Source organism: Mytilus trossulus, chromosome 6, assembly GCF_036588685.1.
Source record: "Mytilus trossulus isolate FHL-02 chromosome 6, PNRI_Mtr1.1.1.hap1, whole genome shotgun sequence".
Classification (NCBI taxonomy): domain Eukaryota; kingdom Metazoa; phylum Mollusca; class Bivalvia; order Mytilida; family Mytilidae; genus Mytilus; species Mytilus trossulus.
Genome location: NC_086378.1, coordinates 28355776 through 28383009, shown reverse-complemented (window position 1 = coordinate 28383009; position 27234 = coordinate 28355776). Strand labels below are relative to the sequence as shown.

Below are 27234 nucleotides of genomic sequence, written 5' to 3'. Positions count from 1 at the left end.
TTAAAAGATAACAAAATATTTCCTCAGTACCTAATTGATTAGGGGTTAATAGCTAGCCACAAAAGAAACATCTACTTTGTAGATATGACTGTAGTCTCTATCATTGGACAAGGACAATATCTAAATCACAATCCCTACAAACTGTGATCACATTATAACAGAGATGATAAAATAATATAGCATTGAATGAAGACAGGATGGGACAAACCAATAATCAGTTGTAAACAAAGTTGAACATCTTTGGAAAAGCACATAATTTTTGTCAATTTTTCATCCTTTTTTTTAAGTCTGCACTTCTAAGGAATGGTGAAGACGGCATGAGAGTTGATCCTACTGTCACATACTTTACTATTCCAATGTTTGGCTTCACTAGGGCCTTCTAACTGAAGTGGTTATAACTTCAAGCCTTAACTTCACTAAGGCCTGCTAACTGACGTGGTAATTACTTCAAGCCTTGGCTCACAAGGGCCTGCTAACTGAAGTTGTTATTACCTCAAGCCTTGGCTCACTAGGGCCTGCTTACTGAAGTTGTTATTACTTCAAGCCTTGGCTTCACTAGGGCCTACTAACTGAAGTGGTTATTACTTCAAGCCGTGGATCACTAGGGCCTGCTAACTGAAGTTGTTATTACTTCAAGCCTTGGTCTTACTAGGGCCTGCTAACTGAGGTGGTTATTACGTCAAGCCTTTGCTTCACTAGGGCCTGCTAAATGAAGTGGTTATTACGTCAAGCCTTGGCTCACTAGGGCCTGCTAACTGAAGTGGTTATTAATTCAAGCCTTGGCGTCACTAGGGCCTGCTAACTGAAGTGGTTATTACGTCAAGCCTATTTTATTCACACAAGTTGATGCTATGCAGTATGTGGACCTAACAGAGAAGAGAGGCCAAGGCTTATTCCTCCTTAAATTTGTTGATCATTACCATATAATTAAAACCTTAAAAAAGTAGTTTTGTGTTTTTGAAAAATGTATTTATACGCTTGATATTCAAAGGGCAAAAATGGTGAAAGGTCTATGAAGAACTGACTGCATTTCCATTGAAATTAATTGACCAAGTTTTAAGTTTGGCTAAAAAATAAACTGCCTTACAAAGAATTGTAAAGGATATTTCGTAATTTTTGTGAAATGTGAAGAACTATTCATCAGCAAGTTCTACTGAAAGTCTGAAACAAAACAGAAAATTTGAAAGATTTACATGTAAGTTGAAAATGAATTAACCAGACCAGGTGAGAAAATTAACCCAGAACTGACAGTTTATTGCAGTTGTTGAATGGAAGCCAATCACTTCAAATTCACAGATGTTATAATGATCTGATGAGAGGCTGATCAAATACACTACAGTGTAACCTGCCTCAACACCTGCAGTACTGTACATTTTCTCATAAAATAATATTCTTTGTACTAGTATGTCTTCATACAAGAGTATAGTGTAAAACTTTTATTCCATTTCTAGAGCAACACATTGATGAGTAAAACTGGACATAAAATCTTGCTACTGATATCGATGGAAAACAGAGATTAAATTCCTTAAAACAAAATATCTGACATGAATCCAGGTTTTTGTTTAAAACTTTAATGCAAGATATGTTTATGATCATGATGATTCTATAAATTCGTCAAGTTCTATTATCTTCTGTTGCAGCATGAGCATGTCTGACCACGCCCCTAAACAACAACCAATGAGATCTTTGATCAATCTTTCACAGTTGTTTATATCATTAATTGTAAATATTATCATGTGATTTGAAAAGGATAACTGTTATCCAAACAACAACAATCACTTTCTGATAATGATTTATTATATATAACAGTTGTGCAATTTGGGTGGTGGATCAGTTTGATCAGAAATTAATTCCTTCAGGAATTATGACTAAATGATTCCTCAGATACAGTAATGATTTCACTTTAGACCAGTATAGTTGTAAAAACTTCCCAAAATACAAAAAAGTGAACATTCATTTGCAAGTCCTCTAGGTGCAAATAAAATTTCTGAATAACTGAAACTGAATATCCAACACTCAACAGACAACAATAACAGATTCTACTTCGGTAAGGAGGGGTCAGAGGGGACCTGATCCTGAAATCTGGTCTTAAAAAACATTAAACCCAAGTCCTAAATTAAAAAAAATTTAAATCCCCGACATCTCAAGCTTTGAAAAAAGAATTCCCAGATCCCGAAAAGATCAATCCCAAAATCCTGAGCTTAAAAACACCTGATCCCAACGTCCTGAAAAAGTTCCTACCCCAAAGTTCTTTGGTGTTGATAGCTAAATCACCTAGAACTCCATCCCATACACATCCCCTTCACATTGGTTTATATTGTTAAAGAAATGAGAATTCATTGCGTCTCTAAAGTATATTAACATTTTACAATAATTCAGTCTGTAATAAGCCTGGAAATAAATCAAATTGGTGTTCATTTTTTGTTCTTGTCCTTAATTACGATGCACAACTATTTGCCACAGGACACAAAGCAAAAATGGTAAACAAATCCAATGTATACAAACCTTAACAATTCTGTCCCCTTGTTGAACCCCAGCTCTTGCAGCAGCCCCATCTGTAAATAAACAAACATCTTAATTACCATTTGAATAAATTAGTCACAAAATTTATAATATTTTGTAAAATATAGAGCAAAATGGTGTTATCAAACTAACAGCAATACTACTACTCCTGTGATGTTCAAATAGAACGTAGATAATACTTTAAAGTACAGGACATAAGCCTAGGGAAGTTTATAAAACAAGTTGCAAGAAAGATATTTATACACTTTTTTTTTATGACATGAGTTTACAGGTGTTTTTCATCAGTTAAATGAGGGTAAAGACACACAACAGTTATAAGTATTATCTAATTAAAAGTAAAACTGGAAAGATAAATTTCAATATTTTCTGAACCACACCTGAACCAAACAATATAAAACTAAAATGATATACCTGTTTAATAATGATTATAAATTGTTGTATTGATGCACATTCATGCCTGACTTGAAAAACACCTTTAGATTTAACCATATTATGTAATTCATTTATTGCCCTATGACAGAATAATGAACTCACGTTTTATAAATATACATGTCTGTGATATGTAAGTTATCAACCTTTCCTTATTTGATTTTTAAATTATACATGGCTTACTTTTGCATTGTAGTCTCTTATAATGTATAACATGAAGAAAATCTCATTTACATAAAAGTTGTTTTTATATAAATTCCTTGATGTTTGCCAAGTTAGAGGTGCAACACAATTTGTTACAAGTCTACATTCAAAGGGAGGCAATTCATTCTAATTTGAATAGATCAATAATTTTACATCCAGGGAATAAAAAATCAAACTGTGTCAGAGGCTAACTGTAAGAATCTTCTAGCTATAATTAAATGAACATTTAATATTCTGTAAAAACAATTATTTGGGAACCATATTCTGCAGCAGTAGTTAGCTTTTATAATATTCTCCAAATACTTTCACTTGAGAACCATATTCAGATCTATAGAAATAAAGAACTCCTTACATGACCAAGAATGACATTGTATCTATTATGATTTTTATCTTAACACACCCTGTTGGGTCAGTTCATTTACCCTTTGACTAGAACCCATTTTTGGTGTTCATCCTGTACATGTATGAAATATTTGCCATTTGACATCAATTTTCAGTGATCATATATATGGAGACCGAGATGTAGGTCTCATAACAAGTACCGGTACGTTAGAGAATAAAATGATGAATCCATCTATGACGCCAAATCAGTACATGCACAGCAAAAAACACAAAATGCATATGAACAGTAAATACAACTTTACTTTTTTTAATTATGCAAAATTATTTTTTTAACTTGCCTGCTTTAACAGATTCTACATAGACTGGGTTATCTCCCCTAACTGTCAGACCATATCCTTTATCATCACGCTGTATTATAACACACCTCTGTATATAACCACCTGAAACAAATATGTATTTGTATCTATGAGACGGATAAACAGTTATAAAAGAGTCAAATTTTAGCTTATGCTTTACTTGTTATCACGTTTGGCAGCTTCACACCTACTTTAATGTTCTATTAACCTGATTTTTCTGTCAATTAACACTTTGAAAATTTATCAATCCATAATTTAATAAGTGGTGCTGTTTTGACTTCATTGCCACATGCTCAAGAATTTGTGTACCAATAATATCTATCAAATGAAAAAACCGAAAGAAAAAAAAAGAAGATCTAAACAGATTATAAATCATTGTAAATGTACTAACTTTTAGCAATTTCAGCCACTTATTTCATATGCAATACCTACAATGATCAAACATGTGGATACCTCTTGGAAAATAAGGTTGTGTAGTTTTTGTGACCTACTTATTGACCCCCATTTGCAGTGATTGCTATCCTATAAAACATGTGGATACCTCTTGGAAAATAAGGCTGTATAGCTTTTGTGACCTACTTATTGACCCCATTTACAGTGAATGCCATCTTATCAACATTGAAGTTGTGAGTTAGTTAGGCAAAGGTGTGATTGCAATTTTCCTACTGTAGGTCAATTGTTCTTTTTGAGTATTGTCATCTTCTTCCACTGATAAAACTTTTCATTTCAACTGCCATGCTATCATTAGCGGATCCAGGGGAGGGGGGTGTCAGGGTTGGACCCCCCCCCCTTTTTTTGGCCAATCAATGCATTTGAATGGGGACATATACTTGGAACCCCCCTTATTAAAATGGCTGGATCAGCTCCTGGCTATGCACATGTTGCCGGGTGTGTTTAAAGTGATGGTAAACCCCAACAATCAATCAGTGTTGATACATATAGGCTAGCATTTACTGTAAATGATAACTTAGACCAATCAGTCCCTTTTCAGTTTCAACAAATAAATTGAAAACATGCCTTTAAATGCTAACTGTTGAATATCATTTATGAAACTTTTGTTCCTGATTCTATGAACAAAACAAAAGTTTAACCTTATCTCTAGTTAATATCACTTCACAAGTTTGGCAAATATTATCTTGTAATAATCGAGAAGACCCCTCTTGTTTGTGCATTGAAGATCTAGAAACTACATTTATACAAAGACAATCACCTGCCAGTAACGACTTAGATAATTATCCCTGATTAACAATAATAATTACACCTATAATAATTCTCCTGTAACTTTGTGGTTTAGGTACTGTAATCAGCATGCTTTAGTGTGCTGCCAAGTTAAACAATCACTGTAACATAGACTGTTTATCATCTGAGATCCATATCAGAACATTATAACTTTGTTGTTAAGAATAAATTGTACAAAAAGCATTTCTAACTACTGTGGATTCATTTATTTTCGTGGGTATTAATTTTTCGCGTATTGAGGAAATCTTGCATTTTCGCGGTTTTGTCCAGGTCTGTATGCAACCTAATAGCAAATTTGTGATTCGTTGAACATTTAAATGCGTGGTTCACCAGTACCAATGAAAACCATGAAAATTGGTATCCCACGAAAAATAATGAATCCACAGTACTTGAATTTGTAGAATTGGTGCTTCTACTGTGGATTCATTCTTATTTGATGGATACCATTTTCGTGGATTACATGGGTACACTACAGGTGAACCAAGAAATTAAATGTTTAATGAATGACAAATTTTCTACAGGCTTGTATGCAGACTTAAGCAAAATCATGAAAATAAATACCCACGAACAAGCAAATTTTCCTTAATCCTTGAAAAATAGCTATATATATATATATAGGTACATGTACAAACTAAATAATTGAAACCACAGTATGTTACAAAACCGATCTTGCAACTGCTAGATGTATTTGCTGAATGGTAAACTCTGATCTAGAAAAACACTTTGATAACTCCTGTTTGACAATAGGGAAACCGTGAAATTTGTCTGATCATAAATAAGAGTTGACATCAACTTTTGATGTAGAACAGTCTTGTTATGTTATTAGTGTCATTGTGTTCCTATCACATAGACATATACATACTTCACATCTCCTTTCATCCAAATGTGCAAGTTAAGCACAACGAAATAGATGAAAGATGAATCATTGTAAAACAATGTAATGTTCGTTACTCTCACTCAGAAACAAACAAGTCAGAAAATTGAAAAAAATTACAGGAGCTTGATTTTATAAATCCAAACAATAATGTAAAGCTTTGAGGAAATCAATCTAGTCAGTTTAGTTATTTTTCAGATTTGGGAAAAATTACCGTAACCCATTCCTCCAGAATAACGCCTATTGACGCCACCCCCTTTACTCCATAATAACGCCTTTTGACGCCTGTGTAGTACATCAGTTGAAATGCTCTGTCCACCAAATATCTGCATCAGACTTAATAAAATTTGTATCCAATATGAAAAGGATATTCATAGAAATATCTGACTTAAATTCATTTATTGAAATATTTATTTTCGCAATGCATTAATACTTTTAAGCATATTTTTAGCATTTTATTGAAAAAATCCTATGCAAATCAAGTATGCAAAAAGAAAAATTCCATTGAGGAAAGGGTTATTTCAAAAAGTTGAAATCCCAGGACAACATGGAAAATTTTCAAAATCAAAAGGCAGCTAGCATCCTTTTGTCATATCTAATATAGAGTTAAATTACATTAAGATTGATTTAAGCAAATTTGATTCATTGTGACTTGACAGACAGACAGACAGAAAGGACATTGCATTGGTATACCAAACTGTCAGAGTAGTTTTCGACCAGTTTAGGATTGAATTTGAAACCAGATCAATGAAGATTTGTATTGGCTTAATGCAATGATATCATGCATACTCATGACCACAAGGATAGTGACCCTTAGGGCTTACACTGTATGTGTTGAATTTGCTATATTCCATTACTATCATCCAGCATCTTAAATGTGCTGACAATAGATCTATCAATCAAATACTGTAAATTCAGAAATTATTGCGTGCATTTATTACTGCGATTTTGTCAGTTAAGACTAAAATGCGATTTTAATTTTTAGGATTTTGAGAAAAATTCTGTTTAATTATATTATATAAAATATTTCAAACTGCGAGTTTAAATTATTGCGTTTACAACTGTCGCATTTTTCGCAATAATAAAAACCTCACAATAATTTCTGAATTTACAGAAATATTATAGTATTTTCCAAGTCTGGACCTTTTTTTTTATATTCTAACCCCATTTTATTTTGATACCAACCATTACTGAGGTCTTTATCACTGACACCTCCACCTTCATCCCTTTTCTGTGATCCTGGGTCTTCTTTTACATTACTTAGACTACCAAGTCTGAAATATACAATATAGTCAAAGGTAAATAGTTTATCCTTTCAGAAAGCAGAAATTTTGCTTATACCACATATTTTATGATAACAGAACATTTTGTACAACTTTTCCAATGACAAGTGTATACTTTGGATTCATTTATTTTTCGTGGGTACCAATTTTCGTGGATTGAGGAAAACTTACATGTTCGTGGATATTTGATTTCGTGGTTTTGCCAAAGTCTGCGTACAAGCCATGAGAAGATTTGTCATTCGTTGAACATTTAATTTCGTGGTTCAACTATTCCCACGAAATCCACGAAAATTGGTATCCAACGAATAATGATGAATCCACAGTAAGTTAAAACAAGGCAAGCTGTATCTCAGCATAAAATTTTAAAGCAAGACTATTGGGGAAGGCAGTAATTTTGAAGCAAGGCATGTATCATATCTCAAACCAAACATCAGAAAGGTCATTTGTTTTACTAAATACACTGATGAGTGAGCAAATGTTACCCTTGGTAGTATTGGGTTGGATTCATAAGATGACTATGCACAGACAACTTATCTTTAAGTTGTTCTTTGTATTACCTTCATAATTCAATATTTGTTTCTCTCACACATACCAATTTAAGTCTTTAATTTTTCAATAGGCTTTATTATAATGGGTATCAGTGGCGGATCCAGAAATTTTCACTAGAGGGGGGCTCCAGTCATGTTTCAGTGATTCCCTATATAATCAACCAAATTTTTCCCACCAAAGGGAGCCCACACCCCCTGGATCCGTCTATGGGTATAAACTATTAAAGTGTGATCAGATTTTAATATAAACCAATGATATAAGTATGTTTCATGAAAATAAGACCAGAATTGTACACACGAAATCAACTAGAGTGCTAACAAGACCTGAAGGTCACTCAGTATTCCTATGCAACCCACACAACAGTACACATGGGGAAATAAACCTGTGCACTAACTCTTTGTTGATGTAGATTGAAATAAACAATTAATTTCCCCATAGGCGACAATGGTAGCCTTTTTCGAGATACAGACTTTAGAAAGTTGATTTTCTTGACGAAACCTTGCTAGAATCAAAGAAAAGTTATTAGGACAGTATTTTTTGGTCTAAAAAATATAGGGTCGCGTTGCTTTTCTTAGCGTATTTTGTACTTATCTCCCATGCCTATCAATTTTGCCCTTAAAAATACGGGTCTTGTCCTAGCGTTGAAAAGTCATCTCAGTGCCTTTAGGGCTACGGAATAATTTTTATTTTGCCTTTTGTATAAAGCAGAGTGCACGAAGTCTCTAAAAATAAAAAATAACGGGAGCACATATCGACCAATCAGGATTCGCCATACTCTTAATTCTGAATACCATGTTATGCTCATAAAATGGCTGCGCCCATAAAATCTAATGGTGTATTGTAACCTATACGGTATTTAATACTTTCTTGTATCGTGCAATTCATAGTGCGTTAGATGCACAAATATATATGCCACAAATAAATCATCTTCAAACCGTTCTGGCTTTACGCTCTGAATTTTCAGAATTTTTTATCGGAGGTGACCCCAGTCGAAAAATGTGAAGAAAACAAATCAGTTTTTTGGAGTAAATGCGGTTCTGTTAAAAAGGGACTGAATATTATGCCCACTTTCTCCAATGATTCTTTATATATCATCAAGTACTGATTATATTGATAACAAAACCAATCCAATATATAACTTTTACGGTGAATTTTGAACAACAGTTTTAAATGAAACCGTTTTCGTAAAAAAGTACATTTTTGAAACAGACTATAGCATTTCAAAATATGGAATATGCGTTAATATTTGTGTTTTGACATCGATAACTGTTTGTTAACTACAAAATGGCATGCTTATTTTATTCTTTTAGTTTGATATTCGTGTGAACATTTCAATGTTCGAAGTAGATCATTTCCGTACATTTTCGCTGAATTTGGTAATTTCGATAACAGCACTTGGGTCGAGATTGTTATGTTTAAAAATTGATTTATATACACAAACTCTAGACGTGTACTTGCTCTATTCAAACAAATCAGCAGAACTTCAGAAAATGACATATTCGTTCCACAGTAAGTCAAAAGTCGAGCCCACCCTTGTTTCTAAGGTAAAATGCAATACCAATATGAAACAGACTATAGCTTAAAAACTAGATAATCAATATTTCATTTGTCACCAAAAAATACCGTTTCACATCAAATGTCAAGTAAAATTACTGTTTTTGACACTTTTTGAGCACTATTATAAAGAAATGTCGATGCTGTATAGATTGAAATAAACAATTAATTTCCCCATAGGCGACAATGGTAGCCTTTTTCGAGATACAGACTTTAGAAAGTTGATTTTCTTGACGAAACCTTGCTAGAATCAAAGAAAAGTTATTAGGACAGTATTTTTTGGTCTAAAAAATATAGGGTCGCGTTGCTTTTCTTAGCGTATTTTGTACTTATCTCCCATGCCTATCAATTTTGCCCTTAAAAATACGGGTCTTGTCCTAGCGTTGAAAAGTCATCTCAGTGCCTTTAGGGCTACGGAATAATTTTTATTTTGCCTTTTGTATAAAGCAGAGTGCACGAAGTCTCTAAAAATAAAAAATAACGGGAGCACATATCGACCAATCAGGATTCGCCATACTCTTAATTCTGAATACCATGTTATGCTCATAAAATGGCTGCGCCCATAAAATCTAATGGTGTATTGTAACCTGTAACCACAACTCAACCCCCCCACCCCAACCCCCACCACCACCACCCCTTTATTACTGTTGATAGGGCATAAAAACAATGTATTTCCATCAGTAAAGCTATGTTAAATGTGATAATGCAGCATATTTTTTCAGATCCACATTTATCAATTATCATTTTGAAATGTGTAGATAAGTACATCCAGGAAATTGATTATGAAAACAATACACATTTTCTGACAGTGAGACATACTGTCACTTTCCATTTATCAAAAGAATGATTCACACTTGACATTTATATATATATACATTGTATACTTTCAATTACCATGTTCAAAATCTGTAATATTTTACTTTCTCTCTTTAGATATTATACATGTATATATATCATCTTGTTTGTCTAGGTGCATATGTTGTTTCTGCATAAATTATTTGAATAAATGTCTACATGTTCACTAATATGTTTCTCCTAAATGTTTGAAGGTACATTTAAGCTGCCAAATTTATGCCCATGAAACTTATTCAAACTTTAAAATTAGATTTTATACAAAGAATTTTTACATGTATTTTAAAAACTACAAAATTCCATGGGAACAAAAATTACATACTATATGGAATTCTTATAGAATATTTGATCAACATTTCATGTGTATTATTAACGGGACACTATCTATTAAATATAATATCAATAAATGAATATGACCCAGAAAATGACCCAGAAAAACTGTTGATTGTTATGCAATCACATCATAATATTAATAAATAAATATAAACAGACAGATAAATATTTATTAGCACTTATGCAACAGCATAAGGTCCATTTTCTAAGTTCTGTTTGATGTCATTTCATATATTGATAAAAACAGATAAATGTTTTACGTAACACATAACTAGCATATGACTGAATTTTAAGCTGTTCACAGAAATCAGCCTTCTTGCTACTGCCTAACCCGAATAATTCAGTCGTTATATTCCGCTGATCTATGAAGGCTACATTAACGCCTGAACGTCTTCCTCGATCAAGACCGTCAACCGGAAAATACACCCCGCTATGCCACATGGGAATTTTTATTTAAATTGGCAGCTAAGGAAGGAGGAGTTCCAGATGTTAATTGATGTTAAATGATGTTAATTGATGTTAATTAATTATTATCGGATTTGTGTTAATTGAACACTCGTGTTTGGTAAGACAATTACAAGACAGTTGCGCAGACTCATTATCCTGATCGCCACCGATTGGCTCTCTCTCACAGAGAGCAGGCGACGAGACCAATTATCATAAGGAGTTCAAGCCCTCGTGTGGGAGAAAATCGGACACGGAAAGGGCTTGAATTATTCGAGTTAGCTACTGCCCTTTAATAAATTTCCCAGCTGACGTTTGTTTTCAGTGGCGGATCCAGAACTTTTCCTAAGGGGGGGCCCGCTGACTGACCTAAGGGGGGCCCATTCCAGTCATGCTTCAGTGATTCCTTGATTGATTGACGGTTGCCTATAGTCCAGGAGGGGGGGGGGGGGAATTTGGACGGCCACAGAAAAATGAGGGTAAATTAGAAAGGGACAGAAAATTGACATTGCAATAAGTTAACTACGGTTTACGGACTGCTCAGAGTTGTTGCAAAGTTTCATAGCATGCAAAGAGCATGGCACTCTCTCAACAGGATACTATATGCATCAGATTTAATGATGTGGCAGCAAATTTTTACATCCCACAAGTTAATTATACATAAGAAATGGTTTTAAGATTATTTTGACAACGCCACTCTTGTGATAACTCTACTACCTAAATATTCATTAATATTCCACCTTTATAACTGTTTCAAACATATTTTATAATTTGTCTTAATTGAGCTTATAATGGTTGCATTGATTGAGTGCAGGTGTTTTAAGCCACTTTTAACCGCTACTTTTTGGCTATTTCATGGCAGACAGTTTATATTGGTGGAGGGAGCCCCAGTGGTTGAAGACAACCACCAACCTTTGAAAACTGACAATCCTAGTCAATTAAGATTGGAGTGCACCTGCAAGAGCTGGGTTTGAACTTGAAACATCACTTATGATTACAGTAGTATAGTGGGTTTGATTTCTATAAATCTTCAGAAATTAATTCTTAAAAATTCATTTTTACCAATAAATAATTTTTTTCTTCATGTGTGTTAATGTGTGATATATATATATATATGAACTCTGACTATGAAAATCATAATTTTGAACCAATAATCAAAAGAGTTACTCATTAGGTCTCTATGTTATTTCTATTCAAATTAATATAAAATACTCAATGGAGTAAGTATGAGTAGTGTATCAGCCTTCCATTCAAAACAAAAACATTAGACATGTGCTTTAAACCTGTTTTATTATACCATGTGACTTTACTCATTTAAATAACTCTGGTCATGTGATTACTGAGCTTTCTGTATGCAATGAGAAATACAAAAGCATGCAAACAGAAAACTCAGTAATCACATGACCATAATATTAATTAGTAAAAATGAATTTTTAAGAATTTAAAATTTCTGAAGATTAATAGAAATCAAACGGACTATACTACTACATGCCACGGAGGCCCTAATTGATCTTAACTTATGCTTTTTTTTACATGTTTTTGTACTCTTAGAAACATTCCAAATTATTTCTAATTGACTCAATTTAAATGTCACAGTTATATACAAGGGGTACAATCAAAATCACGTGATGGATATACACACACCGGAACTTGGAAGTAACGGTCGAGCAGACCGCTTGAAAGGTAAGAAGTCGTATTTACTTGTTTATTATATCAATGAATTTAATAAATAAGGTAGTGCACCGAATGTCGGATACTATTTAGTTTTGAAATACACAATTATCCTTGCTGGAAAGCGTGCAGTTAATGCTAACACTTCGACACAGTTCCAAAATTTCACCAGATAACTGTGTCGAAGTGTTTGCAATAACTGCACGCTTTCTAGCAAAAACAATTGTGTATTTTAAAACTACATACTATCCGACATTCGGTGTGCCAACTTATTAATCAAAATTTAATTGATATAAACAAGAAAATGCAACTACTAACCTTTCAAGCGGCGAGTTCGACTGTGACTTCCGGTGTATGTATATCCATCACGTGATTTTGATTGTACCCCTTGATATATATATATAATTCTATGGAAATTTATCCCTTTTCGAACCCATTGTATAAAAAGATTTAATCAACGTGTGGTTGCTGGTGATCTCAGAAGATCATTGGATGATTTTAAGGGTCATGACCTTTTTGGCTGACTGGATGAACCAAAATATGATAACAGGTGTTAATGAAATTGACAACTTCGTGCAATGTGAAAGGCATTCTAAGGAGATTTTCGGTAAACAAAAAAAGAAAATGTCTTTTTAATCATTAGAGAAACAGATTCTTACATAGTTACTTGTGGATTATCGGATTTATCCAATCTCGATAGTTAAATTATAAATTTTTAAGTACTCGCCAAGGCGGCTCGAACTTTAAAATTGATAATTTAACTATCTCGATTGGATAAATCCGATAATCCACTGGTATCAATGTAAGAATCTATATTCTAATATGACGTGCTTCTTTCGCTTTGTAAACAACACTGTGATAAAATTCTCGATATATCTATACTTAGCGCAGACTCCGTGGTGTACATAATAATGGCTGTTACATTAATATACTTCCCACGTAAATCCACATGTATTGAAACCTATTTGCAAACCCTTTGTCGATTTTATTGTTTTTAAAATTGCAAATAAAAAAAGACAAAATCACTTTTATTCTTATTCGGATGCATCATAAAAAGAAGTAATACACAAGAGATTGGAGAAACCAACAAAATAAAAATAAAATAAAACTCCGCGAAAGTCTATTAATGTTTTGGGCGCATTTAAGTCATTTCAAAACATGACGTCATACAAATAAAAACGCTAGAGTTGAAAGTTTTCTGTTACGTAAACTATTAAAATGTCGTTTACTATTGTATTAAAATTGATTACCAAGATAGGTTTTGTTTGATTTTCTTTTCGATTGCATTATTCGCATATTTACTGGTTTCAGCATGTCAACATGGCGGCTCCTTAGTTACGAAATGTCTACTTTAGATTTGACGGTAGCTCACGAGGAAAACATATAAATCAAAATGACAATTGTTGGTTTTGAGAATGAAACAAATTTTTTTCAGCGGTTGTTTACGAAATAATCCATGCAAGCTACGGATCTATTAGAATGTTTGAGCTTTATCTAACAGGGAGTAAAAAAGAACAGCCACACACACAGCTTTACCAACGCTCGCTTCAGTTTTTTTAATGATCGTATTTGTCCTATTAGAATCGAAATAATTCATGGAAGCCATAGATTATTGGAAATTTACACATGGCCTGGGCCGTGTTATTCGTTAATTTTATCCCTCGCTAACGCTCAGGATAAAATTCGAATATCACGGCCCAGGCCATGTGTAAATTTCCAATAATCTATGGCTTCCATGAATTATTTCTTAATTTACGAGTAATCCATCATGTACTGTAGTACGACGCTAGATTAAAACTGACGTGGAAAGGTAACACCCGGCCAAGGAAAGCTTCATTTTTATGAAGCCCAGGTGGTTGTGTGGTCTAGCGGGATGGCTACAGTGCAGGCGATTTGGTGTCGCAATATCTCAGAAGCATTGGTTCGGGTCCCAGCGAGGAAGAACAAAAATTTGCGAAAGCAAATTTACAGTTCTAACATTGTTTGGCTGATGTTTAGACGAGTTGTATATACGAGTTCCATACATATACAAGTTCCATATATATATTCTCTTTGGATTAATTAAGGTGACTAATAAGCAGTGACAGGATTAACTGGTATACCTCTAGTCCACTGCTAAATTGTAACGACAACAGGCCATTCAAAGTTCCAGGAAGTATAAAGGGATCTCCCCCTGCATCTATCATCCAACTGTCAACTACTTCAATATCTAGTATGCAATAACTAGTCATTTGCTACCTCCTTAAGAGAGCTTGAAATTATTACTTCAAATCTAATGATAGACATTTTGAAATGATAGTAATATAGTTATAAAAGCTGTACAATGGTATGAATAATCAATATTATAAGAAATTGCATGTACTAACATAATCAAAAGGGTAAAAGTAAGAACGGAATGTCAATTCAACCAAAAACTTTATCAAAACAGACCAAACTGCTGTCTAATGCTAATTATCATAGGTATTTCTATCAAAACAGACCAAACTGCTGTCTAATGCTAATAATCATAGGTATTTCTATCAAAACAGACCTAACTGCTGTCTAATGCTAATAATCATAGGTATTTCTATCAAAACAGACCTAACTGCTGTCTAATGCTAATAATCATAGGTATTTCTATCAAAACAGACCAAACTGCTGTCTAATGCTAATAATCATAGGTATTTCTATCAAAACAGACCAAACTGCTGTCTAATGCTAATAATCATAGGTATTTCTATCAAAACAGACCAAACTGCTGTCTAATGCTAATAATCATAGGTATTTCCTTTTATTTACATTTTAATTCACAAAAATACCTACGCAGATCAATATCTAGTCACAGATACTTTTAAAGTACAACTAACTTATTAGTACTATTAGCAAGATCAACAATATATAGGTAAAACATGTAAGTATTTAATATAAACATTTCAGATTTTTCTCTTTCCCGCTAATTTAATTTGCTGGGTTGTTGTCATTAGTATTTACCCCACAGATTAAAATTATGTAATGCCAGAAAATGCATATTAAATGCATATTTTATTATGTTTAAGTCAAAATACCATGGCAACAAGGTTGCAACTGCTGATAAAGATGTTTAGGGAGTATCTCAGATATATTGCAACAGCTGATAAGATATGGATGGGGTAAATCTCAAAACAAATAGTGGTCAACTGAAAGAAGGCTATCAAATTTGGAAAAACCAACAGGATAATTCTAAGAATTTCTAGGTGTGTACAGGTAAAAGTACAAAAGTGACAATTTGGGCTATCTATAAAACAACGTATGTGTCTCTCTGTTAGTACATCTAGTTTCCGTTGATGGTGCTTTCTATGGCCTGTTGTGCTGTCTGATACTTAATTTAATTCCTATCTTTTTGTTTAAGTTCCAAAATTATTTCTTGGAACTTACATTGCACTATAATCAGCAATACCTAATTTCATTTTTGAAAGGGTTAGATGGATTGGGTTATAAAATTGAGAATGGAAATGGAGAATGTGTCAAAGAGATTGCAACCTGACCATAGAAAAAACAACAGCAGAAGGTCATCAACAGGTCTTCAATGTAGCGAGAAATTCCCGAACCCGGAGGCGTCCTTCAGCTGACCCCTAAACAAATATATACTAGTTCAGTGATAATGAACGCAATACTAATTTCCAAATTGTACATACGAAACTAAAATTAAAATAATACAAGACAAAACAAAGGCTACAGGCTCCTGACTTGGGACAGGCGCAAAAATGAGGCGGGGTTAAACATGTATATATATCTCTTTACTTCTATACTGAAAGTAAAACAATTACAATATACATTTACACCACTGTCCATGATTAGGGTGAGAGTTGGGTTTTTTTATTGATGGATGAGGTTGAAGTCCCTGCAGAGAACCGTTATGACCCTAGGTAGGAAAACTAACAATCCCAGTCAATTAAGATTGAAGTCAAACACACCTGACATTTGCTGGATTCAACATGTTCAAAGACACAACCTCTATGTTATGACAGGCTAGTGATACAGTAGACTTACTGTAGTTCGACTACATAGACCACTTGGAAACTGAGGTCCCAAATAATATATAGGAAATCAAAGAACATGCAATACAAATCTATAAGATATTTTTTTTAAAATTAAACATTTAAAGATCCATAAAATCATACAAATCTATGAATAGTTATGCTTGAAAAGGTGAAAAATGTGTACCAGGTGACTTGAGACATATTTCTGTAAAAAGGTAAAACTAGACCAGAACCTGTTCAATAGTTGTTACAATTTTAGCATAATTGTGTAAAACAATTGATGTCAAGTTTAAATTTTTGAAGGATGTGCTAAAATAGCTATTCAATTTGAATCAATGATCACGACAGGAACTGTGGAATAGAGACCAGTTTACTATTCAAAATATGTTTTTTTTTATTTTGAAAAAAATTATCATTCACAGCCTCCGTCCCCCCAACCCTTAAAGAAAACCCAACCAATACAAATTTTCAATTGCCACTCATACTAAAAAAATACTTTAATAAAAGTCAAATGCATGCATGTTGAACATCTTTAAAATGATTGATAACAAAATAAAACGAAGTCAACAATTCCTAGAAAAATAATGCTGAGTCATTGGACTAATTCAACTTTTGCTCAATATGCCATAATGGGTGAAACAATATTTACGGACAAAAAAGGGAACTTTTATTGAAATATTATTTCCCCAAATAAAAACTAATTTTCTTACATTTCAAAACTTAAACTTAATCTATATCATGTGCTGTATCTGAATATTCTATGAGTTTTGTCAAATATTTATGGTTTGCTGTATTGTACATTATACATGTATATGTCGTGTTTCTTTGCTAATGTCTGACGTCATTCTGGCTTCACCCTGCACTATACACCTATGAAGTCAATCTACTACAAGGAGAATGACCTACATCATAAGGACTTCCCCTAAGCACCAGTGATTTATTTACCAACCTGAACTTAAAGCTTCTATTGCTTCTTGGACTGTTGTGGTTATAATCTAAATCCGTTAATTTTTCTATAGAACTTGGACGACCTATTTTATCTATTTTCTCCCGTGATCCACTTATAGAACTGAGATTTTCCCTAGATCCTCGTAACAATCCACTCAAATTTTCTTTTGATCCTGAACGGAAAAGTACATCCATAGACCGCCATTTCTTTTTCATTCCTTTTTTGAGAGACATTTTAATGTAATAAAAATATTGTCAAGCAATTACAATATTTATCTTCAAAATTGTATTCTCCTCTTAATAACGCCACACTATAAAAACCATTCAAACAATACTTAGAATAATTTCCTTCAGGAAATGCATATTATAACTGATATGAAAATACACATAAAAAAAATCTGAACAGAACTACACAAGATATACAAGGTGAAAAGAAGCTAAAAACAAACACATGAACGATGGTTCAGCATACATTCCGTACGTCTAGAATATCACATCAATCAACTAGAATAGAAACATTCAGGCACTTGTTGCAAAATAGATTCCTTCTTTTTAATGGAGGACAGATGCATCTTCTATTGATATAACAGATGTGATGTATGATTGAATCTTCAATTAACTACATGTAGATGAATATTCAACAACAATTGACCTTCAAAATTTCACATTGTCTGTTCCATGCTGAGATTAATGTTGACCTCTGACCTCTATTGTTTATCATACATCAGGTAAATTAATTAGAAAGGTGTACACAGTAAATCTTATAGTTCATCATATGCAATCATCATGCACTTGATTACATGTTTTATGTAATTATTTTCTAGTCGCAATATGGTTGGTTTTCTGTAAATTTCAAATTCAAATTGGATACAAATTTCCTCAATAATTGATAATCCTCTCGAAAAAGCCTTCAACATCCACTAAACCCATCGACATGATTAACTGATGGTTTATTGTTACATACTTATCATCCTATTCACAAATATATTATTATATCAAATGTTGATCACACATATTTTAATCCGTTTTTACAAAGGTATATTGACTAATCCAATAATAATCGAAATCAATATTCCCTGTGAATGACTGATATAAAAACAAATACACAAGAGGACTGTCACATTGAGAAACAATGTCACCTGACATAAATATATCTTGTGTAAAAATTTGTAGCCTTCAGGTGTTTTCTATTTCTCGACAAAATATGAAGAAAAATAGGATATTTCAGTTTTTACCGAATATAGTTTAATACAGATGTAATGTTACATTTCATCAGTCAAGCATGTAGAATATGTCCAATGACCTGATCTGACATTTAACCTGAACTTTATACAGAGTTAAGGTGTAAAATGTCTTTGATGAATAACCTCCAATGAGGTAAAGTAATTGAAAATTCAGTTGAAAATGGTTTATACATTTTCACTAAAATGAAGGTGTTTTTTTTTTATGAAATGAGGCTATTATAATATTTTGCAGATACATGTACAGCTTGTAAATTAAATTGTATAGGTACATAAAATGCAGTTTGAAAAATAGGCTATAAAAAGAATGACGTAAACACATTCCTGTATAAAATGTTGTGCTGCTTTCCTTAAATTAAAATTCAATGTTGTGTTACAAATCCTTTCTAAAAATTAAATAATTCAATAGCCTGGGTATCATGCTTCAATAGAGAAAGGTTATTACCCCTTTATTGCTTAATACTGTACGTATCACGGTACTATCACCAATATGACAACTAAACTTTATTTTTACGTCACAAATTTGGTTTTCATAGGGGTTTTATGTCAGTTAAAAGCTAAACACAGCTTATATTATGTCATTATTTTGAATTATCATCATTATTTATTACAGGACATTTACCCAAGAGGTGGTTAGTGACATTTTAAACCTGCATGACTGAGACTAACAACATACTGCAGAATAAGTCCAGTATGTTGCCTTTAATGTCTGGCTTTACAAATGCACCTTTATGACCAACAATTTTCAACAATGTCTTACAAGCTCATCAATGTCAAATACTGCTTGCATGTAGTTCAGGTCCATATATTGTTTACTGTGGATTTATTTATTTTCGTGGCTACCAATTTTCATAAATTGAGGAAAACTATCATTTTTGTGGACATTTCAATTCATGGTCTCGTTTTAGAAAACATATATTTCTATGGAACATTTGAAATTTGTTGGACATTTTAATTCATGGTTTCCTTCTACCCACGACCGTGAAAATTGTAATACAACAAACATTATGATTATAATGAATCCACAGAAATTTCTAAGTTTCACACGGAAAGTAAGGACAGGAGATAGAGTCTTATGTCAGGGAAAATCAATCAGAGTTCCAACTATTATGTTCCAAGTCCTTACAGTATTATATTCCTTTTGTTACTGTTTTATCAGAATTAGCCTTGTTCTCTAAAATCTTACTTAATGAATTAGTACATTAAGATTTAATGTTTAGTTCCTCATAAAAATGCAGTATTAAGATTTTAGACATGCCATGATTCAGTTGAAAGTTTTGAAAAAAGTTGTTGAGGGATCAAATAAAAATGCAAAATGATAAAGCGTGCTCACATAGAGCTTGAAATCAAATTTCTGGAAGACTTAATGATTTGAATTTCTCCCCAAATTAAATGGGACAGACTGAGCAGAGCACTCATTGGGACAGTGGTTATCATAATATGTATGGATGTGAATGAAATAAAAGCAAGTCAGGAGGATAGAGAGAAAGAAATAAAATGTTCCAACAAATGTTATGTGGCCTCTTTTTTGTTTGTTTTCTTCTTAGTAAACAAAATCAATAAGTTTTAAGCCCATATTTTTGTACAATCCAAATGTAAATAAAATCTAATCATGATTTACAACAACAATGTTACATAATATTAAATAAAGATGTGTATTTATTTCAATGATATTTGAAGGTCATCATAAACTGCAGACTATATTTATTTATGACCTAAATAAATCCAAGCAACAATACTGAATCATATATTCTCTCTATTAATAAATTTCATTCAAATTCAAAATATGACCCAGTTTACTCCATTTTCATTCAGTGCACTGACTGCAGGACTGTGTTTGTGAATACGAAATATAAACATACATGTACATGAATGTACAGAAATATCAAAATCTGCAAAATATACAGAAAAACAAAGAAAAGGGTGTAAAATAGAATTTGTTTAAAGTTTCAAGCACTAATTGGCAGACAATCTTTTCAATCTGTTGATTGTTTGTAATCTGATTCCACCCCTGTATTGTTTTACCTACCATGAAAAACTAGATGAAAAGATTACACTGGATGAGGTTTGACAAAGGGGCTTATGATTTATAAGTTGCTAGTCTAATCAATTTTGATATCAAAATGATTTTTATATTTCTTTTCTGCCTTTCTACAACTTATTTTGTTTAATATGGATTTATTTTGGCTAAAGGGAGACAATTCAATCTTGTTTACACAACACTTTTCAGTGAATGTAATTACATGTACATTGCCATTGGGGTTAATTATTATGTATATTATATTTCATAATCCACATTGCAAAACAAATCAAACAAAAATCATCTCAAATGTCTAGAGCAGTATACAGTGTCATTTATTTCATTCTTTAACACAAACATAAATTAACTATAAATAGAGTACACACACTAAAAATTCAAGCCGTTGTACTGTCCTGTCTGTCCATGTCAGCATGATGTAATTTTATGGTAAAATTCTTTAATCAAAATAACATTATCATGATATTTGACCTATAGCAAAGAAACAAACTTAACCAAAAAAACTCCAGAGGCAGATTTAGGGGAGAGGCCCAGGAGGCATGGGACCCCCCCCCCCCCCTTATTGAGGGAAAAAATTGGTTGGTTTTTATAGATAATCTATGAAGCGTGACAAGAGTGGCCCCCCTCTTAGGCAGTCAGAGGGCCAGCACTTATAGACGAATTTAGTTTATTTTTCACTTTACGTCGGAAATAAAATGGCTTAGAGTCAGCGCTTAAAATAGGGTCGGTCAGGTAAGCGTAAACAGACAAGTATATTTTTTTGGCCTTATCAAGAGTCAAATGCTGATTTTGGCATGTCAGTGTTTAGTTGGTCTTAATTTGCTGTCTTTTTGTCCTGTTTACAGATTTCCCTATCTGTTATAGTTTCCTCAAATTAAACAAATGTGTAAAAAAATCATATTCAAGGGCAATAGCTCCTGTATTTAGTCAACTGATTAAAGCCCTGTTGATTTAATTAATAAGAACTGAATTGGGATTTGTATAGTCCTCAGTTTTATTCTGCAAAATTGAACTGGCCAGAGAGGGGTTTGGTCTGAGTACAATAAGCAAGAAATAGGAGATTGATTGGTTGATTGTTGGTGTTTTAATATCTCTTTTAAGCGCCACTAATGACTATTTCTTGGCAGCCAGTTTTTATTGGTGGAGGAAGCTGGAGCGCCTGAAGAAAACTCTTTGATAGGAAAACTAACCAACAATCCTAGTCAATTAAGATTAGAGTGAAGTTCACCCACACCAGCAGGAGTTTAACTTACAACCTCAGTGTTGACTGGCTAATGATAACAGTAGTAGAACTATATAGACCACTTCGCCACTGCAGAGGCACAAAGAACGAGAAAAATTTGATTCAGTGAGGTTTGTCTACACTCCACAATGTTTGATATTGAAATTGTACATGTAGATAGAGCTCAAGATTATCATTTTCAAAACTAGTAATTTTACCTTATTCATATTAATTATACAATGTATGTAGAGGAGATAGTTTGGGTGAGCAGGTTGTGGATGGATGGGAATTAGTTTGACCCAAAGTTGATCATCAGGTGCAAAAACCATCAATTTTGATAATTTTTCATCCTATTAAATTCTTGACCTGGCTGACCAAGGGATGGTGCAAGATGTATTTAACTGCAGTGTCCAGATAACACATTAACAACAATAGTTCTTATGTTAGATTGAAACTGGTCTAGGTAAAGCAGTCTAAAGATGCACACATAACATTAATCCTGCATGGTTATAAGGGGACAATAACAATCAAAACCAAGGAGTATTAAAAACAAAGACTCACAAAACCAAAAGACATTTAAATCAACAGTTATAAATAATAAATAAGAAACAACACAAACTCCACTAAAAACCAAGAGTAAAATCAGGTGCACCCAAAGGGTAAGCGTTTCCTGCACTGTATATTTAGAACGTTCAAACACTTATGAACATGTTGAGATATGTAAACATTCAAGCCATACATTGTATATGTCCCCATTCAAATGAATCGATCGTCTCAAAACAAGTAGGGTTCCAACCCCCGGAATCTACCCCCTTAGTCAATAACTTGCCATTGTGACAGAAAACTTTTTGTCTGTCTCTGTAGATGACGGGACTGACCATGGAAATGTTTCAATTTTAATAGCCATTATCCTGTTCTTATTTACATGTACCATCTCAATTTTTCTTTACCATGATGAGCATCATGACATGTGCCATATGTGTGTAGTACTTCCTGTGTCACTAGATCAACCAAAGTTGGTAGAGAGGATAAATGAAATTAAAAAATCAATCTGTAAAAACTAATTACTCCCAAACGTGTCCTTCCCCCCAAACGTGTCCGATTACCCCAAACGTGTCTATTCTCCCCAAACGTGTCCGTAATATTCAATATTCCCCAAACGTGTCCGATTTCAGAACCCCCAAACGTGTCCGATAACTGTTATTCGCAAAAACGTGTCCAATATTTAACGCCAGAACGTCTCACGTCTTTCAGCGCAAATACATGGATGTCCTCAATGAAATCGATAACGTTTACGGCAATTCTATTAAGAGGGAAGCAATTCATGAGGTAGCCATTTATTAGCATTACTTTGTTCAATGTCGATTTTGTAAATTAAATCTGTATCATATGAATTAAATTTTGACTGAAATTGCTTATTGTCCAGTTGCAAGTATTTCATGCTCATTAATAGCGAACATATACAAAAAATTAAAGGTAGTTGAATTAATTGTTTACTTTGTAAATTAATTGTGTATTATAAACTCCGGTGATGTCTTTTATATCAGTTCGACGGCGATCGTTCAGCAAAATTTACTTCCATTTATTCAACAGGTCTGATATTTTAAAAGCTCATCAAATCATAAATTAAGACACACGATTAATCATAACGTCCAATGGTAAATATTTCATGCATTATTTGATTGACATCATGTAAAAACTTAGATAGGTTCTACAAATGTATTATTATACCGAGAGCCAGTCCACATTTGTCAACACTGGTACATGTATCAAGCAGTACTTTGATAGTGAACAAATTTATCCTGTGGAATTGTTTAGTAAAAACTCCCTGGACGATATGACAAGCTACAAATATTACAATAAAGGAGATATCGTTGATTACAGAATCAATCCTGCTATGAATAAAGGGACTGCTTTTTATAGTAGCGTTTTCTAGCGAAGAGCTGTAGTAATACAAATAGATAAGACATTAGTGTCCTAGACCAGGCACATTTTACACGTTTAAAGATGATATAACAGATTTCTGTCTTCAAATAAACACACTAGATAAGAATGGTACAATAAAAATGTATTTTTACTAATTGCAAATTAAATTTTTACTGTATCTATTAACTTCAAAATGTTGATTGCGTATTGTCCAGTTGCAGGTAGCGGGCCCCGATTTTAATCCACAACTGATTTTGTACATGTATTTGTTTAAAAAATGTAAATATTCTTGGTCATTGTACAAAGTAAATGTATAACATTGAACAATACACCTTATCGCTATTTACTAGACATCACACAGGTTCCCATACAATTTTGACTTCATAATACAAAATATCTGACGCCAAAATGGAAAAGTGTTTGTTGTATAACGTCAATAGTTCAAGTGGCACAGATTCACGGGTCAGTCAGGAATAGTGATAAGGTATGCATTCTACACCAAGCAAATCTTAAAAAAATCAGTTTGAAAGAGCCAGCGCTGCAGGTGCTTATGGAAATTCGAGCAAAACAACTCAGTGACAGTGTGCAAACAACCAGGATTATTACTGCAAAATGTACTATTAGTATAATCTTGATCTTCATACAAATAGGAGTACAGTGATACATCCAAGGATATTAATACACTACATGTATGTGTGCATCAAGTAATTTACTCAAATAGGGCTCACCTTACAATTTCGCTTAAGGATTTAGTTGGTTCTTCTACTGTCTGAATCTTGATGAAAATATCCTGTGGTAATTTGTTTCAGTCATTGATGGTATTTGGTATGAAACTGTATTTTAAAGTGTCCTATTTTATTTTTTAAAGTCTAATTAGTATTTAGGAAATACCAACGTAAACTTGATTTTTGTAGTAGAGCATTGTTCTCTACTTTTTAGTCCAAGGATTTAGCAAGATACTGTAGATCTTTATTTTCCTGTCAAGAAAACACAAGACCTAAGATAACTGATTAAATATTCTCAATTTTACCTGAAATGAAGGTGTGTTTACTTTTTTAGAACCCCTAACTTCCTGCTGTGTACCTGAAGTACCCGCTACATGAATGTACAAATAAAAGTTTTCACAATGACAAACCTGTCTGAAAAGGACATGCTCTGAAGCTGTTACAGCATCAAGACTGTATCGATGACCTTTAACTTGCACCAATCTTCACCAATATTCTGGATGCTGAGGATGTTAATCCAAGGATTTTGCAAGATACTGTAGAGTAAGACGTTTGCCAATAATTGTGTGTTTGTAATTTAGTTGCACATAATGTCAAATCATACAGATTGAATATTGGATGTTTATAAGTTTTGCAATGTTTCGTTAAACGCCAGATTCTTGGGATAACGTGTTAAAAACTTCGATTATCGCTGAGAAGCTTGAGATTTTCACTTCTTCTTTTGAGCCTTACAACACAACAGGTACCTGTTTGGAGTACGCGTAAAAAAAGTTCGCCTAGAGGAATTCACATTTTCCAGGTTTTAAACGTATGAATAAAAATAAATATATGTTACCTGTTGGAAAATATTTCAATCATTAAAACAATTATGATATTTTATTCTGTTGCGAGTTAAAACACAAAATCAACATGGATTTCGCGGACTGATTTATGATTATTGGTATTTGAGAACTACAATAACAGTTTCGCACAAAATGGAAAAGAAAACATTTTGTTTATTTTTTGTTTGCTTAATATTTTTTATCGACTTTAAGGGGCATTGCATGGTCAATGTTTATTGACAACTAGAAATAAAAATTAGAGCAAAAAAAATAATCCGAAGATTGCATTATTTTTTCAAAGCAAGAGTTTTCAGGAATGAAATAAAACATTGCCTTTCACTTACGACTTACAAAAAGTACTCTAATCGGACAAGTATATAATGATTAAAGTCATTAGGTACTGTCGTGTTCTATTCATCATTCGTTTTGTCTACCAATTATCATGATATAAAAGGTGTTCCGATGGGCCTTTGTGTGCTCCCACTTATTCCAATTTCCAGTTTAAGGATATGGCCCCTTCTGTAGCCGAAGTTAATTACGAAATTTTGAAACTGCAATACATGTAGTATCAAAAGAGCAAAGATTAAGAATAATACATATAGCTCATTTTGTACAGATTATTACCAAGAGGAAACTGCATTATGCAAAGCCTTATCTTGCATTCGGTTTAATTGCATTTGATAGAAATGGGATTTGTGGCAAATAAAACCAAGATTTTCTACAAAAATCCAAAGACTTTAATACAGAAATTTTAGTTAAAAAATTTTAAACATAGATTACCCACTTGCTTTTCTATGGTGTGCCTTAAATTAAAAAAAATCGTTCTGAATCACTAAAGTCGAGCGCATCCTAGAAGGTGTACTTGAAATGGTCCATATTTATATTTGTTTCAACAAATATCTTAATTTAAAGACTTGTTTTATGGAAATCATAATCATTGCTAGCCTAGCCTGCATGCAATAATTTATCAAGCACCGAATTGTCAAATATGAAAGTAAAAGGAGAAAGGCTGTGGATTTTCTACAAAAATCATGGATTTATTTGCCACAAAATCCAATGTTGCTATTTAGTGCAACGAAACAATAAAAAAATAAAGCTTTCAAGGACGTTTCCCCTTGGTATATGTACGAAATGGCCTATCTATCCTATTCCATGATTATCTTTGCTGTTTTGATACTATTGCAGTTTGAAAATTTCGTAATTCATGATAGCTACAGAAGGGGTCATAAACCTTAACATATTAACTGTTATGCAGTCAGAACCCGGTTGAAATAGAACAAAAGAATCGAAGCTCTTTGTTAGAGAAGGCGATAAATGTTTACTGTATTGTTTACTATAGTGACAAAATATTTAAAAGTTAATAGAAACAAGCAAAATTGCAATTTTCTTCTCAATAACGAGGTGTTTCATTTTAAAAACACCATTTGCATAAATTTTCAATTTATCAAGTACATAGTTAAGCAGAACAATTAGATATCAAGTCGACGACAGGGCTATCTTTCAAGTTGGATAAAGAAAATGCATAACCTCCGATTTTTTCGAAAAAATTACCACGGACGGAAAAAATATCAATCTATAAGTTTAGTAATTTTCGTGTCTGCCCTTCCATTATGTGACTGAAGAAAAAATTCCAAAAATGGGTAACAATTGTATCGAAAAGAG

The 27234-nt window shown here is 33.0% G+C and overlaps 1 protein-coding gene across 1 annotated transcript in view; it reads right to left on the bottom strand.

Annotated features, from left to right (window-relative positions):
* Window positions 1-18431, bottom strand: part of LOC134721051 (uncharacterized) — a 111988-nt gene extending 93557 nt beyond the window's left edge. The window contains exons 1-4 of the mRNA XM_063583753.1: window positions 17601-18431; window positions 7153-7241; window positions 3837-3938; window positions 2506-2555 (exon numbers count right to left, since the gene is read on the bottom strand). Coding sequence (XP_063439823.1) covers window positions 2506-2555; window positions 3837-3938; window positions 7153-7241; window positions 17601-17833 — 474 coding nt within the window. The 5' untranslated portion in view covers window positions 17834-18431. The remainder of the gene's footprint in view (window positions 1-2505; window positions 2556-3836; window positions 3939-7152; window positions 7242-17600) is intronic.
* Between the last annotated feature and the right edge of the window lie 8803 nt (window positions 18432-27234).